At 38.3% G+C, this 17272-nt stretch overlaps 1 protein-coding gene and 1 non-coding gene across 2 annotated transcripts; one reads left to right on the top strand and one right to left on the bottom strand.

Annotated features, from left to right (window-relative positions):
• The first annotated feature begins 8814 nt into the window (after positions 1 to 8814).
• Positions 8815 to 12354, top strand: LOC113347967 (glutamate receptor 2.7-like). The gene is made up of 5 exons (XM_026591684.1): positions 8815 to 9022; positions 9468 to 10690; positions 10795 to 11113; positions 11228 to 11634; positions 11752 to 12354. The coding sequence occupies exons 1-5, from the start codon at positions 8815 to 8817 to the stop codon at positions 12352 to 12354; spliced, it is 2760 nt and encodes a 919-aa protein (XP_026447469.1).
• Positions 12355 to 16754: 4400 nt separating this feature from the next.
• LOC113345272 lies at positions 16755 to 16915 on the bottom strand. The gene has a single exon (XR_003358051.1). It is a non-coding gene; the product is annotated as a U1 spliceosomal RNA (small nuclear RNA).
• Between the last annotated feature and the right edge of the window lie 357 nt (positions 16916 to 17272).

Consider the following 17272-nt stretch of genomic DNA (forward strand, 5'->3'; position numbering starts at 1 on the left):
TTTTTAAAAAAAAGAAAATAAAATTTGGTTTTTGAAATGGGAGCACGCCCACTGTTGGTTTGTGTTTGCTTTGGCTCCGCTTGGTTGAAAACTTTTGGTGGAACTGAGTCCAAAATCTCGGCCTAGAATTTGGGTACTCGGCCCACTAACGAGTTCAACTAGCGTGATCGGTTACAAGCTCAGCTGGGTTTAAAAACCCAGAATACAAAATACAAGTCCAAATTAAACAAGCTCACAAAAATTAAATACACAAGCCCAAAATTAAACAAACAAGCCCACAAATAAATTATTACAAACCCAACAGAAAATAAGAGAAGCCCAAAAATTGGCTTTAATATTACAAGCCCACAATTAAAAATTGGAAGCCCACAATTCGGGTTCTCTTAAATGGGTTACCTTTTAAGCACAACCCAGCTGCTCTGATATTGTTGCAAAAACCCAGTTGGGCTTTGGTTCTTTTCCTTGGTGGCGTCCCAGCAGAGGAAAAACAGGTTCAGAACAGCAGGTCCAACAGCAAATGAAGTGAAGCAGATGCAGATGCAAATGCTATGCAGTGAAATGCAAAATAGCTAAAGAAAAACACAGACCCAAGTCCCCGGCAACGGCGCCAAAAACTTGGTGGGCCCGGGGAAGCGTGAAAAATTAAAGTGAAATGAAACGCGGGCCTACAGTAATACCGCAAGTGCACGGTCGTCAGTTGTAGCTCGTGCAAGTACGGGTCGATCCACAGAGACTGGGTGTGTTTTGTAGTGTTTAGCTATTTTGGGCTCTAAAATGCTATTGGGCCTTGAAATGGACTATGGTCTTAAGGTTGAGAACATGAAAATATGGTCTATTGGTCTCAAAACCTTATGTTGGGCTTATGAACTCTTAGCCTAACCCAAGAAGTAAATGTGGACTGGGCCCTTAACCTACTAAACTTTTAAACAATAAACTGGGCTTGGGCCTCAGTTAATAGAACTCTAGCTGGACCTCAGACTTGGAGTTGGGCTTGACTAGGCTTGGACTGAACTGGGACTCAGAGGCTTTTGGGAGCTAGGCCTCAGTTATGTACACAGTAGACTGGGCTTAACTTCACCCAATGATGAAATGGGCTTCAACTTTTGGTTCTAACCTGGGCTTGGTATTGAACTGAGAACTGAGCTTGGGCTTTTGGATTGCTGTGAGCCAAGCTCAGTTGCAGCAGCAGCAGCAGTGGAAGGAAAGCAGCAGCAGCAGGGTTGCAAGGCAAGGAGAAAACAGCAGCAGGGGGAGACAAGGCAGCAGAACAAGGCAAGGAAGAAAGAAGAGATGGCAGTGAAGCAAAGACAATGCAATAAATAAAATGTAAAGAAGCAAAGACAATGAAGCAAAGAAGACTAACAAAATAGCAAAGAAAACAAAACAAAGAACATCAATGACAGTGGAGGAAAACAAAAGTAACAAGGAAACAATGGAGGAAATGGAACAAACCAAGGCTGTTTTAGCCAAGGGCAGTGGAGATGGTGAAGGTGAGCAACAACAAAAAATGAAAGGCAAAGTTGGGAGCCTAGGAATACTACTAGAGTGGGAAGAGAACTAGTTTGCTCACAGTCACTAGTGAGCGCTAGTTTCTCCCCAATGCTCAATCAACACAATGCTTCAAAGCTCTAACCTAGCATTCCACTTCTTGACAGTGAATTAAACCTAACATTGAACTAAACATAACATTAAACATTTACAGTGAACTAACATGGCACTAACATGAAATTAAAATTAAACATAATTAAAACATTGCATGAGATCAAATATCCTAAACATCAGACAAAATAGGGGTATAAGCTAAATAGGGCATGGAACTGGAGTTTAGATTAAAATTAAACTAGCATAAACCTAATTGCACTAACAGTTGAAAATTAAATCAAAATTAAACTTGCTAAACACAAAATTAAAACCTAAATTGAACTGTTGGAATTGAAATTGACATTAACAGAACTTCACAGTCCTGGACACTGGCTAGTCCAGCATAAGTTCACATCACACCCACAGTCCCAATTTATAGTTTACAAGAGAAGTCCCCAAAAGCCCCAAAACAGTGTAATTAGGGTTTGGTGAAAAATTGGAATTAGTTTTACCTAATCACTGATGATTGCTTCTGACTTCGACCCACGCCTCTAATTGTTCTCCTGATGTTATCCACGCCTCCAATTGCAACTCTATTTCACCTAATTTGTCAATTTCACCTCTAGGGTTCCTGACATGGGAGAGGCGTGAAATTGAGTGATTAGGAGGACATAGAGTTGGTGAAAGGGGAAGTAATAATGTGGGTTAGGGTTGTTGAGTGATTTGAGAGCTCGTATTGAGCTGGTGGTGGTGGCAGATGGAGTGGGTGGTGGTGATGGCGGACATGGGTTTTCTCTGCAGACGGTGAGGGAGGAGGTGGAGGAGAAGAGGTCGATGGATTTAGGTTTAGGGATCGTTTGTTTTGGGGTATAGATATTAGGTACTAGGGTGTTGTGCGGGATCATCAATTCGATGTCCAGCGACTCTGAGCTGCGGGATGCGAAGATGGTTGTAGATCTAACGGTGAGATGAGAGATGAATCGCTGCGGCCGTTGGATTTTGAAACACAACGAAGTCAACGGTGTTAGATGATGTTAGGTACTGTAGTGTAGATCGGGAGTATCTAATTTTGATGCACAGGCATAGAAGCGATCGTTGGATTCAACTACAATCTAATCTGAAGGCTTGGAATTTAAGAGTTGTGGTGTTTGGCAGAGACTTCAGATTTTGATGCTCTATGAATGAGCGACGGTAGGATGATGAGTTGGATCCAATCTGACGGCTGAGAATGGAGGCGGTTTTGGTTATAGAAAATGGGTTTGGGTAAGGGTTTTGGGCCTTGGGTATGCCAAGCCCATATCTTCTTTAAGAGCAATTCTTCCTTCTTGAGCCCATTTCTAGTCTTTTGGGCTTATGCGCACCATTCTTCGCGGCTTCCTTGCATAATTTCTTCCGGCTTTTCACTACTCTTCAGCTCTTTTCTGCTCCGCAAGTCATCCAGACTTTATTTATTACCTAAAAATGCAAAATTAAGTAAGAAAAATATTTATTCTTGAAAACAATGAAAATACAAAATATGGGATAAAATGTAGAATTACTGCACAAAATATGAGTTAAATGCCAACAAAAAGGGATAGATATATACATTATTTGGCACTCATCATTATCCTTTATATAGTTTTCAAATCAGGGTTTGCAATCTTAGTTGCCTTGGTAACAAAGCATTCAATATCCACCGTAAGATGAAAACCTGATTACGTACAAGCTAATATCTTTCAACCGTTAGATCGAAACTTAGTTTGTCATACACATTCATTTAGGTTTGAGTAACCGTACCTAAACGTGTACACTTAGTTGGTTCACAAATAGTTAGCCATATGAGTGTTTTCATATTAACCGTATTCATCTTTCTCATAACTAGTTCCAATGACTCAAAAGAACTAGTTGAAGAATTGTTCAATTGCTTAGGTATTTATTCATAGACACAATTGAAACAAAATCGGTTTGATTCATTTGAATCAATTCATGAACAATATAGCCACAGTATGCAAGATTGCTTTCCTTATAATTTATTGTTTTAAGTTCATGAACTACCGATTTGAGAAATAACCAGCTTGGGTACGCGTACGGGTATGCTTAGCTTAGCTACCAGATTTGAGTTTGTTTTTGGTTTCCAAACTCAGCAGAACTTTTCGGGTAGAAAAGTTTCGCCAGTACGCGTACTTAAGGTAACTGGTTCATGAGTTAGTAAACTCCAAACTCAACAGAATTTTCCGGGAAGAAAGGTTCCGCCAGTACGCGTACCCTACTGGTCTCCTTTACCAATTCTGTATGCACACACTTGGTTTCTGGTATATGGATTTATACACTAATGTGCGAATACACTATATATGCTTATATCCATAGATGGTTACATAATCTCAACTCTACATTTCAATCATTGAAACATTCTTCTATGATTTTATAATAGTCATTATTCACAACTATCGTCATCAAAGCTATTTTCAAGATAGAAGCGTCATCATTACTTTCGTCACGGATAAAGATGAAAATGGTTAAAACAAAAGCTTACCAACACATATTTCGAGAAATAGATAGGCGAGTAAACTCGGCTCAAAATAACAAATGTGTATGTGTAAAAACTATCATACTTATACGATTTTTGTCTCAAGAGTAGGAGATAGAGCAGATAGACTTTTGAGTGATAGATAAGTTCAAGTTTCCACATACCTTTTAGTCGGATGAAGTTCCACCGGTTTCTTGAGTAGATATTCATCTTCGTAAGATGATCGTCATGGAGTCTGGAGCTCAATTACACTTAACTATCCTAGTCCGAGACTTAGCTATAAGTAGACTAGAAATCAAGACATATAGCTTTGACAACTAAATTTGACAAACAAGTTTGAGATATCAATGCTTGCGAGTTCGACAGAGCAATGCTCTAACATATGCAATATTATTCCGCCTTGATAAAAATTTGGAAAATGCTTACGCGATGATAACGCTTAATTGCTTATGCGATGTTTATGCCATGAAATGTTTATGCGATACTTATGCCGTGAAATGGTTATGCGATGAAAATCCTGTGTGAACATAATGCTTATATGATGATAATGCTTATATATGGTGGATTAAATGAAATGTATAGATAATGAGTGTGTTACTTAGATCATTAAGTCGCACTAATCTTATCTTGATGTTACTTCAAATTACTTCCATTTTGCATTGGCTTTATTTTTGGCATATGCATTGCTCTTGTCACTTTCATTGTTTCTCGCACGTTCATTTGCTTGTGCTCCATCTTTCTCACTTTAGCTCTTTATCCATCTTTAGTTCATTGCATCTCATTGTATTATTTCCTCCAAGTTTATTCCTGGACTATTAGTATGTATCTCATAGTAATAATATAATCACAACATATAGGTCTTATGTGTTTTCTTTTAAGGTCTTACGCGCCCCCTAAGTAGAGGTCTTATGCATCCTCCCCATGTTTCAATAATTTTTATCCTTTCCCCGGGGTATTATTTTTGGTTGGGCGACGAAATCTCAGGCGACCATTACTCTTTCAAGTAATAGTCCATTGATCTCGCCTTAACATCTTTCGTATTATCGCCTCAGCAGGATATTATTCACGCGACAATGTGATAGGCATAGATACTCCCGTGAGAATAAGCCCCATAACATTGCCATCTTTGACACAATTCAGCTCCCTAGTGGAGGGTGTCGTTCTTTATATTCCCCCAGATTTCTCCTTCAAGGAGGCTTACCCCTAACAAGTTAGGTTGGACTCTTCCCCTCCGGTGATACCAACAATCAGTTGTTTTCATGACCTCTTATCCCTCCGTCGATATGGCTTATGGTTATAGTATCACACCCTAGTTGGGGTATCTTTAGGACCGTGTGTATCATATCCAGGACTTGACAAGTATGGATGAAAACGCTCCAATGCCCCAGGCACGCTTGGCTCAACCGTGTAGCGGTGCCCTGATCGAGTTTCTACACTCCTTAGGAGAGAACTTATTATCCCCGGCTTTTCACCTAGGAGTCTCTGCTGGATAGGCTTTCGTTTCGACCTGAACTCTCCATGGATCAGGTTCCGAGATGGTATTGCTTTCCCCTGAGACATGTATTACTAGGTTTTCCCCAATTATGATGCACATTAGGTCTTATTTATGTTTTCTCTTGCATTTACGCGAACTAGGGTGCACGCCATATTTGGATGCATAGCCTCCCTACTTAGAGATTTTGAACTTATTGCCTCCTATTGTGGTCTTATTGGTAAGGTCTTACGTTTGCCTTTTTCTTCTACTTGTATTGGGTCATTATTTCCCCTCTTATTGTTTCCTTCTTTCTTCTTCTTTTCTTTTCTTTGTGTTTGTTGTCTTTTTATTCTTTGCATTTATTTCTTCTTGTTGTAGTGCTCTGTTTCTCTTGATGTGACTTTGTAGTGGTGAATTCCTCTTGGTGCTTTGATATTGTCATTTTCTTTTATGATAATGTCTAGTTGTCGCCTTTCTCTTATTTCGCCTTGTTTCTAGCGCCAAAATGTAGTTGCAGTAAATCCCATAACACAGCCCTTAAGATTTCATGTTAATAATTCCTAGATCTAACATCACACACTATGAAATTAAAGATAAAAGTGTTAAAATGTAAATGAGACATAAGAATTTTTTACATGGTTCGATCAATGTGATCTACATCCATGGTTATTCATTATAATTATTTGGTGTTTACATAAGACTCCATTAATGAGTGTTTTGGAGCTCTAGATCTAAGTGGTGATGGATGAGGAAGATGAGAATACAAAGATAAGATTGACCTCTCATTTCTCTCTCCTTCCTTTTTTTTTTATATATGTGTTTATATAGTGGATGACAACTAATATGGATAGTGGAGTACAATTAAAAAAACCCCTTGTTTGGGATCTAGTAAAGCGATTCTACCACGCTCTCTCGTAGTTGTCTCGCTCGCCTTCATATGTATCGTGTGACTCTAGTGATGTCATCGCGTACGTAAGTAGTGAAGTAGTGGACTTGTTGTTTTCACCTTTGAGTTACTGCTACCAATATAATCTTTTCGTGTTCTTATTAGTTAGGCGATTTTTTGCTTGTACATGTCCAAAATCGTTTTATCAAGATAATTAATATCAATCAAAAAGGTAGCTTTCAAAAATGTTAACGACAATTATTTAACAACAAATCTTGGTGTTATCAAGAGGTGGAGAGTAATCATATTAGAAGTTTTATGCAGAGATGGCAAATAGATTGCTCTTTGATAGTTCCAGACTTTATCAAATGTGCTTGGTAGGGTCCTTGCGAAACAGACATTATGGTAAATTGAGATGGATCTCTCAATTTAGATGGGTCTCTCAAAGATGATTCCGGAGGCTTTGGTGCTATTCTTAGAAAGGCTAGTGGTGTTGTGATTGCTGCTGCTAGTGGTGTGGGTCCTCCTATATCTTTTGTTGCTCAAGAGATGCAAGGCATGGAATTAGGCCTTAAAATGGTAAAGAAGGAAGGAGCAGTTAGAGTCCATATCTCTATTGATTCTATGTCTGTCTATAATATGCTTACTAATCCTGATTTGGTTCCCCCTTGGCCAGTGTTGCAAATCTGGAGAAGAATATAGGTTTTGAAGACATGTTTGGAAGGTTTCTCACTGCTATAAAGAAACTAATGGGATGCAGATTACCCGGCTGAGTTACATTCTACTAGTGAGTTGAAAGAGCTGAAGGAGGATTTATCTCCAGAGTTCAAGGAGATTTTGGCAGATGATTCTTCTCAAAAAGAGATTCCGAGGCTGAAAAAAGTCAATCGCAATTATGTTTCCTTCTGGTATTTTTTATTTTTTTTATTTTTTTATTTTGGGTTTTGGTCTCTTAACCAAGCTGAGCGTGTCAAAACAAATCAAAAAACAAAGCTGGGTGTAAGTGTTGTTTATAAGAAATTAGATGGTATAACATAATGGACTGGCACCCGGACTGAAACCTGGTCATTTTCAAACCTTAGTCATATGCATGTTGAAGTCGTGGAAATATCAACACGCTTGATGACTTTCAAGTTGCAGCAGGGAGTGGACGAGAGGCTACTCCAAAACATTAGGTGGAAAACACTTTCTGGAAGAACGAATTAAATGCCTTAGACTCCTTCAAAGAAAATAGGAAAAAACTCTTCAATTTTCTGAGGTGTTGATAACAGAAAACTACAGTATTTCAAACCTGTATGGAGCTGGTCCCCATCTTTCATCGGATTCAAATGACTTCAATACCAGTGGGTTACGTATGATTTGAAAACTTAAAAAATATCCTTTTTTCCCATTCGGGCCGTATCGTTTTGTATATCAAGATAGTTTCTACCAATCAATCGATAATGTGATTATGTGAACGACAATCATTTATTAACAAAGTCTAGAGTCAGTGTAATTTGTTCATAAGAATTAGACTATAACCCATCTGCACTGTACTCAATTTAATGAACGTAATGGACTGTTTACCGAATTGAAACCTAGTCAAGTATTGTCTGTTAGTCATATGTTGAACTCATGGAAATATCTACACGCTTGATGACTGCCACAACTCAACTCTCTACTTTGAAGTGAACTGTTCAACAAGTCTCCCTTGATTTTACGACTGGTCGGGTACTATTCAAGATACTTCAACGGATATAAACCTTTTCGTCAAAAGTAAAATTAAATAAAAAGATAGTTCAACGGTTCCAGTTAAATTATCTCGTAATATACCTCATGCACTGAGACTAGGCGTATATATTTCATGAGTGAGTGATGATCAGCTGAACTTTTTGTCCAACCGCTACACCATTTTGACAGTGTAATTAATTAGTACTGGGGTGTAATCTGAAATAGGCCTGCTATACGAGCTTTTGGAGCCTACGAAGAAGTCAATAGATATATTGCTATCAATTCATTCCCCAGCCTCGGACCACCTCTAAATATACTAAATTGGTCAACAAATGTGAGATTGAGGTTGATGTGTGGATCCCAATGGCCTTAAACGGTAAGGAGAAAAGTATATGCTCTGACTCTCCCATTCTACACTCGCATCAATTTGACCACCAAGAAATCCCAGTACTGTATATAAGTCGTTAACCTTAACGTTAGCTTTTCTTAAAAAAAGAACAGTTAAAGTTAGTAATACCAATATAGGGTATCATGGAAGACAGGAGGAAACTATCTCATAATTATTATCAACCAAGTCGTGCTATTCTCTTGTTGTTTGTTATCCTTTCGTTAGGAGGTCATGAACTAATAGTGTGTGGTGAGAATAACCATGAACTAATGGTAACGGGTCAGAATACAACAGGAGAAGTTGAGGAATTCAAAGTAGGAGTGGTAATTGATGCTAATACATCCGTGGCAAAGGTGTGGCTGACTTGCATTGACATGGCTCTCTCTGACATCTATGCATATCGTAAAACTTATAAGAGAAGGCTGGTTCTTCATGTTATGGATTCTAAAAGTGATGTTCTTGATGCATCATCTGCAGGTATGGTTTCCACTTCTATCTCTCCCTCTCCTTCTTATCAATAGATTCTTCTACTTCCTACATTATATAAAGCTCAATTTAACCACATTTTCAAAATATACATATATATATATTTTAACAGAAGTGCATGTGAGTTGGCTACACGACCCAGACTATTTAAACAAACTGGTGCAAAGTCATATTCAACAAAACTAGTGTATATTGAACCAAGTTTTCTTTGATTTACCTAACTTTTACTACGTGACCATGTCACATTTTTCACAATTATTTATACTCTTGTTCATCCTATTAGATATATTTATAGCTTCTCACTGGTGCTTTAATTTAACAAATCCTTTCTAAATAAGCAAGCATGCCTAGCCTTTCAGATATTATTCGTTTGAGATTGAGATATTAAATATCATGAATCTAACGATTTTTTTCTTTCGTTTGATGCAATTGACAGCCCTCAATCTAATACAGAATGTTAAAGTTCAAGCTATTATAGGACCGACAACATCAGCACAAGCCATTAACGTTGCGCATCTTGGAAAACGATATCAAGTTCCAATTATTTCATTCAGTGCAACAAGTCCTTCCATTTCCCTTGCTCAGAATCCTTACTTCATTCGTACGTCTCTAAACGGATCGTCTCAAGTAAATGCTATTGCTGCCATTGTTAAGAAATTCGGATGGAGAGAAGTTGTACCTCTTTATGAAGACACTGAATACGGGCATGGTGTCATTCCATATTTGATGGATGCTTTTCAAAATACCAACACCAGAGTTCCTTATAGGAGTGTCTTTCCTAGTGCGGCTACTGATGATCAAATTACCCAAGAGCTTAACAAATTAGACAACATGGGAACTAGGGTACTCATCCTGCATATGCTTTCACCTCTAGGCTTACGTGTTTTTACGCAAGCAAAAGTGCTTGGTATGATGAACAAAGGGTACGCATGGATTATTACCTCAGGATTAGGCACTGATTTGAATTCGTTCGAGCCTTCAGATATTGATACGATGCAAGGAGTGTTAGGCATAAGGCCATACATCTCACAACACAAAGAGGTTGCTGCATTTGAAGGTAGATGGAAAATCAAGTTTCGAAAAGAATACCCAGATATCGAAAGGAAGTTGGATATATTTGGTATATGGTCATATGATACAATTCGGGCATTAGCTAGTGTAGTCGAGAATTTTCAAACAGGTCCTGAACTCTTGCAAGAATTATCAAACATGAAATTTGAAGGTCTAAGCGGGGTATTCCATCTAGTCAACAGGCAATTGCAGTCAGATGCCTTTCAAATACTTAATATTTGTGGAAGTGGGATTCGGGATATTGGCATTTGGAGACCTTCAGATGGTACAAATAAGCTTAATTTGCGGCCTGTCATATGGCCAGGGGATGCCACCGAGAAACCTAAAGGTTGGGAAATTCCGCTCAAGGATAGAAAGTTAAGGATTGGAGTGCCTTTAAAAAATGGTTTTAATGAATTCGTGAAGACAACGAAGAATTCTTGCAATGGTACAAGATATGATGTCGCTGGTTATTGCATAGATGTCTTTACTACTGCACTCGAGAAGTTACCATATTGTGTACCCCATGAGTTTATTCCTTATGAGAAAAACGAAAGCGGAAAAGCTGGAAGCTATTATGATGATCTTGTCCACCAGGTGCAGCTTCAGGTTTGTTCATTTTATTTCCCAAGATACTCATTTCATGTGTTTATCAATCAAGTTACCTAACATACTTGTTAATTGCTATATATGTATACCTGTCTCTTGAACAGAATTTTGACGTTGTAGTTGGGGATGTTACTATTACTGCAACGAGATCACAACACGTAGATTTTACGTTACCGTATACAGAAGGTGGGGTATCGATGATTGTGTTAGTGAAAAAGGATTTGAGTCAGGATACCTGGATATTTCTCAAGCCATTGGAGTGGAAGCTCTGGGTAACAACTGGAGCTTTCTTTCTTTTAGTAGGTGTTGTAATTTGGATTCTTGAACACAGAGTAAACAGGGAGTTTAGAGGAGGGCCTCATTCTATGTATCAGTGGGGCACACTGCTTTCGTTCTCCTTCTCAATGCTTGTTTTTGCACACAGTAATTCCCTGTCAACTTATATTCTCGTCTGCATGCAGTTTATATAGAACTTCCTTTTATGTTTTCAGTCCCAGAGAACAACTTTATTCTTATGTGGTATGTAATTGCCTGCAGAGGAGAGGGTGTTAAGCAATTTGGGTAGATTCGTGATGGGCATCTGGCTTTTTGTTGTGTTAATTCTCACGCAGAGTTACACAGCAAATTTGGCATCCATGTTAACGATTCAACGATCTGATCCCACCTACAACGATGTCAACCAACTCATCCGATATGGGTACAACGTAGGTTACCAGGAGGGTACATTCGTTTTCGGAATGTTGAAACGTATGGGTTTTGATGAGTCTAATCTGAAAAGCTACAAATCCCCGGGAGAGTTTGATGAAGCTTTCTCCAAAGGGAGAAGTGAAGGTGGCATTGTTGCTGCTTTCGAGGAGCTACCTTACATTGAACTCATCCTTGCAGAATATTGCGGTAAATACATGATGGTGGGAGATATATATCCATACGATGGATTTGGTTTTGTAAGTTTTCTTGTCATTTCTTGCAACAAAATGAGCATAATATGCGGTAAAATAAAATAAAATTGAAGCATGCGGTAATTTTTTTAATTGTGCGCTCACTTGACATGTAATTTACAGGTTTTCCCAAAAGGTTCTCCCCTGTGTCCTGATATTTCAAGAACAATCTTAAGCACGAGAGAGGAAGGAAGAACAGAGCGGTTTAAAAAAGGTTGGTTCAAGAACCAAAAATCTTGTGCCGACAACAATGACCCCTATGGTTCATCAAACAGTCTTACTCTTGGTAGCTTTTGGATCCTGTTTCTAATTACAGGAATCTGTTCAGCCTTGGCAGTCATTGCATTTTTGACGATATTCTTTTACGAAAACAAACAGATTTTGAGAGACCCGAGTATTACTACTCGTAACAAAATCCTCAACTTGCTTAGAAAGTTCTGTGAACATGATGAAAATCGCTTGATCACATACTTTGAGCCTCCTGCATGCAGTGACCAAAATAAAATTGTTGACAATAGAGTTCATGCAACAGAAATCAACATAGATGCTGTAGATTCGCTTCCACGGATTCATGCATCTCCGATGGCTGGAAATGTTAGCGCACGGAGTGACAACTCTAATGCAGAAATGGGAGGCTATACAACACTTGTTGCTGATCACAATATAGCTTCCGGAAATTGTATCCCAGCAGATAGCAATACAAGAACATATGTAGGAAAATTATAAAATCTAATGGCTCGAATTGCAAGTTCGAGTCTACGAGGATTAGATTTTATTGCTATAGATATGTGTAAATTTGTTTTAGTTTCCATTTTTTCCAGAACATAAGTACATATTTTAACTAGGGCTTGCTTTTAATAGTTCAAATTAAAAATTTGCCACTTAACACATGATCTGGACTCTGGAGCATACCAACCCATGCCAATTGACCAAGCGGTCAGGTCAGATTTCTTATCAAAATAGAGTCATTCTTCTAACTGGAACCAAACGAACTCCCGCTTGCTCTTTTTTTTGTAACCTCAAAGAATATTTATGGCTTCGGTTTCCAGTGATAACATTCCCGAAAATGTCTTCTGCAGAAGTATTACTGGTATGTCACAAAAAGATTTCTAAACCAAAGTCGAATGAAAAAAATGCAGTAGCATCTCTAGTAGTTCAGCTGTGACATTCTTCGCCAGTAGATACACACACATGTCAACCAGCCAATCTGCCCGTTTTTAAAATTGCGGGTGCTTAAAGCTAAAAGGTTTCCCAAAACTCTTCAAATACTTGACCGGTCAATGGAGTTGGACGGCGTTCAGTTTTCCATACTCGTTACTTACTCGTGAACGACAGCAGGGGAGTGGGGTCCATATGCAGTTAATAATGCATGAGCGCCAAATGTGATACTCGGTACAACTTCTACTGCGTCTAATTACCGAAATACCCTGATTTACTTTCCTTTATTTACCACCGCCACTTCCGTCTCTCTATAATTTATATTTCATTGGCCTATATTGCGTTTCCTCCCCTCCCAAGATCGCTAATTAGCGTTTCCTCTCCAAAAAGATTGAAATTAGTGAATCCTCCCCTCGTTAGTTTTTCCATCCATTGGTCGGTTAGCTGAGTCAGTTGTTATGCACGCGTGGCAGAATGATACACGTGTTTCATGACCTTCCCAAAATACCCTCGTCTTCTTCGGTGATTCAATTTTATCATAAGTCTTTAATACGCCTGGTGCTGTGAGGAGACAAAAATATCAACAAGAAACCCCAAAATTCATACGATTGAGATAGATTTAGGAAAAATATCGTACACAACCACCACCAATTTCTGTAGCAGAAACCCTCAACCCCTTCTGAATCTCATAAATTTCTCTATCAAATTGCCACCAAGATCGAATTTATCTCAAACACCAACATCTCTGTATCTACAGCAGCAACTCGTCACTCTTACATTAACGACATCTCCATCTTCTTTAATCACTGCTCAATATCTCTGCAAATCGACGACAACCCTAGATTCAATTTCTACAACAATTCAAATCCCATTCTTTAAAGAACCCAAATTCAAAAATTGAAAAATCCAAAACCTATTAGCACATCTTCAAACACAAAAAATCTACCAGCAACATCTTCGAATCAAGCACCTCCATCGATAAAAACCCATGCTAGGATGTAGAAGAGATGCAAGCACCGATTCCATTTAACAAAAATTTCTCTCAATATCAGAAATCTTGTCGCAAACCCTTAATTCCTTTTCATAAATCTTCAATCCCATACACTGCAGTGACATCAAATTCTGGATAAACCCATCTTTTTTCTTTCATCATAGCATTCATTTGTATACGTGTTTTGAATCAAGCCTGCAAAATGGCTCAGCAATTTCAATGAGGAAATCATAAGCTTGCGTTTAGAAACGTGAGCAGTCTCAAAAATTATCCAACCATCATGACATACAGACAATGGTCGATTAATATGATCTTCTCTTAGTTCAAAGTTGATGGTTTTCTCTTCTTCCACCATATTCTGATTTCTTTAATTCAATTTCTGTTTTTTATTTTGATGTTCAATCATGTTCTTCAATGATTCTTGACTACATCACCAGATTCAAACCCATCTTCTTCACCGATTTTGTATCTCTTAGCCTTCTTCACTGATTCCATCCTCTGAATCTTCACCAACAAGATTTTAGATTCTTACAGCAACATAGAGAAATGGTGGTGAACTGAGAAAACGGGAAGAACAGTTCTTTCACATGCGACCTAAGCTGTTGATGGTGGTGCCTTTGGTTTAATTCACGGGAATATATGAGGATATTTTGGTAACTTTAATCGACACGTGTATCATTCTGCCACACGTATGTTCTCGCTGACTCAGCTAACGGAGTAATGGATGGAAAAACTAACGAGGGGAGGATTCACTAATTTCAATCTTTTTGGGGAGGAAACGCTAATTAACGATCTTGGGAGGGGAGGAAACGCAAAATAGGCCTATTTCATTTCTTTCACAGATGAAATCTACAAACTTTGCTCTGTTCAGGTAAAACCCTAATTCTTCATGATTTTCTGGTTCATGATTTTTCTTTGTTTATAATCATTTTTCTTCGGTTTTGATCATATCGTTGTTTATGCTATGTGCTTTTGTGATTACATATATGAGAATTTAAGTTAAGTCCATTTTTCAACAAGGATCCTTGAACTGTTTGTTAAAATTCCTGACAGAGAAATTTCTTGATAAACTAAGTTTCATTTTTTGTGATTACGTATATGAAAATCTAAGTTCATTTTTCAATATGGATCCTTGAACTGTTTGTTGAATTTCCTGAGAGAGAAATCTCTTGATAAACTAAGCTTCATTTTATTTTATTTTTGAGTTATAGGTGGTAAGGAAAACTACAATGGAGAAGATGGATTCTTTTTCTGCTGCTGCTGCTTCTAGTTTGTCTACACCGGCTTTGAGTTTGTATAAGATCGATGAAGATAGCTTAAGAGAGATATTTATTCGGTTGCCTATAGAATATATTTTTAGATTTAGTTGTGTATCAAAGCAATGTCTTTCGTTTACTGCGGATTCACGCTCTATGGCTAGAAAACGTAACAGTTTCACCCCTTTGGTACCCTGGGGATTCTTTTATGAGTACTGTTATGGGGCTTGAAATTTGTGGCACCCAATAGTCAGTGAGATTCTTGCAGAATTATGATGGGTTTTGCTTCAGCTTTCTTCCTTCCAAGATTTGTGACTGTGGATTTTTTGCGACTTTCGATTCAAGTTTGGTGGAGTGCCCGCTAAAGAAAAAAGATCATGAATATATTGCTATATTAGCGGCCAGCAGTAGCTTAGTTCTGTGTGCATTAGTAAATGTGTATGATTGGGAGAAAAAGACATATTATATCTGTAATCCGCATGACCCAACAGTATGTCACAATTCCTCACAATCAGTCAGCAAATAAAATAGTTATACAAGGCTTAGTATGTCAATCTGATCCATGCTCGTCGCAATTAACTCCAGCGTCTTACAAGGTGCTTTTCGTACCAGCTTTTTGCACTAGCAGTAGAACATTTGAGCTAGAAATTTACTGTTCTGATTTGGGTAGGTGGAATTCCTTTGAAGTTACAAGCTCTGAAGAAATTACTTGGGATGGAATGCAGTGCAAAGATATAGTTAACCATAATGGTATCTCTTGCTGGATTGTTGAAGGAAATCGAGTTATAGCATATGATTTCAATACTGAGAATCACGAAATAGAAGACTCTCACCAGTGCAGGTTGATCAATTTGCCTGAAATCAGTGGACCTAATAGACACTTTGAATGCTTTGGGGACTCAGGAGGGCTACTCAGTTATAGCAGATGTCATGAGGGAATGTTACAGAATTGGGTATTGAATGAAGAAGAGTATAAGATAGGATCATGGGTTTGGCAGTTGGTTAACAGCTCCAACGTTACTGACATCTTACTGGATGAAGATTGCCAGGATGAGCGCGTCAGAGAACTATTTTCTACTGGTAATATGGTTTATGATTTGGAACCGCTAGCATTCACCCAAGTGGAGCCTGATACAATGATCTTGGGCTACGACGCTAAATTCATTTTTGCTTACAGCATCAAAACCAGAATACTCAGGGTTGTCACCGGAGAATATATACAATGGGTCTCCCCATTTGTGGTTGCGCCATGGCCAACGCCGGTTTGATTATCATTTACTTGCCTGGGTTTCTTAGTTGAAATTACATTTTTCAAAATCTTGCATATTTCTTTTTACTAGATGAGTTTGAACTGGGCATCTATTTAAAGTAGTTAACTTATGACTGTTGTCTTTTATATCTTGTTTCCTTTTGAAATAGCAACTTTACTTATCAAGCCTAAGCATCATAACGAAAAACAACATATATACAAACCAAATTATTTAGCATCATAACGAAAAAAAAAAGAATTCGGTATACCTGAGTTCTTCTTCAGCCTAAGCATCTCTCCTTTTGCGAATTTGGTTGTCATCTAAACGCAAGCACCACAAGATTGTGAACAGAAAATATCAACAAGAGCAAGACAGTCGACAACAATGGTTGAAAAAGAACTAATAACTCAAGAAAGGGCTAACAAATTTCGTAGCCAGCATCAGTTGTAAAATTTGGGCTTGAAATATTGGCAGGGGCAGCGCGGACGCGTTCCCCCTCAAGAACAAATTATGACATAAACTCTCCCTCAATGGGGAGATCTTACGCGAGCGCCCTTCCGAAGTGCAGTGGAAGTCACCAACCTAGGCCATGATCCTTCATGATCAACCATAGACCCCGTCCAAGTAAGTATGTCTTCATGTCACATTTCAAGCTTCTCTTATAGGATCCTTTTCGTTATCTGTTTTCCTGTGTAATATATGTGGGACTAGGACTATTATCATCTTTCTAACACGTACAACGCCCAAAGGCATTATGTCTAGGGTTTTAGAAACTAGAGGAGTTTTTTGCTTCATATAAGTCAGATACCAAAGAGTTGATATTGATGCATATATGCTGACGGGAAGGACCACTACTTGACTACGGGAAAATAAAATAAAAACCTAACTCGTCTGCCACACACACTGGAAAAGACTAGAAATAAAGAAGAAACAATGTCCAGCATTCCGGAAGATCTCTATCTTCAAATCCTTATAAGGCTACCAGTGAA

The sequence above is a fragment of the Papaver somniferum genome, chromosome 1 (assembly GCF_003573695.1).
Source record: "Papaver somniferum cultivar HN1 chromosome 1, ASM357369v1, whole genome shotgun sequence".
Classification (NCBI taxonomy): domain Eukaryota; kingdom Viridiplantae; phylum Streptophyta; class Magnoliopsida; order Ranunculales; family Papaveraceae; genus Papaver; species Papaver somniferum.

Excerpts from the sequence above, each read along its gene's own strand:
- LOC113347967 (XM_026591684.1), top strand. The coding sequence starts at position 8,815 with ATGGTAACGGGTCAGAATACAACAGGAGAAGTTGAGGAATTCAAAGTA. Across the intron at positions 10,691-10,794 it reads TCCACCAGGTGCAGCTTCAG|AATTTTGACGTTGTAGTTGG; the intron begins GTTTGTTCATTT and ends TCTCTTGAACAG. Across the intron at positions 11,635-11,751 it reads CATACGATGGATTTGGTTTT|GTTTTCCCAAAAGGTTCTCC; the intron begins GTAAGTTTTCTT and ends TGTAATTTACAG.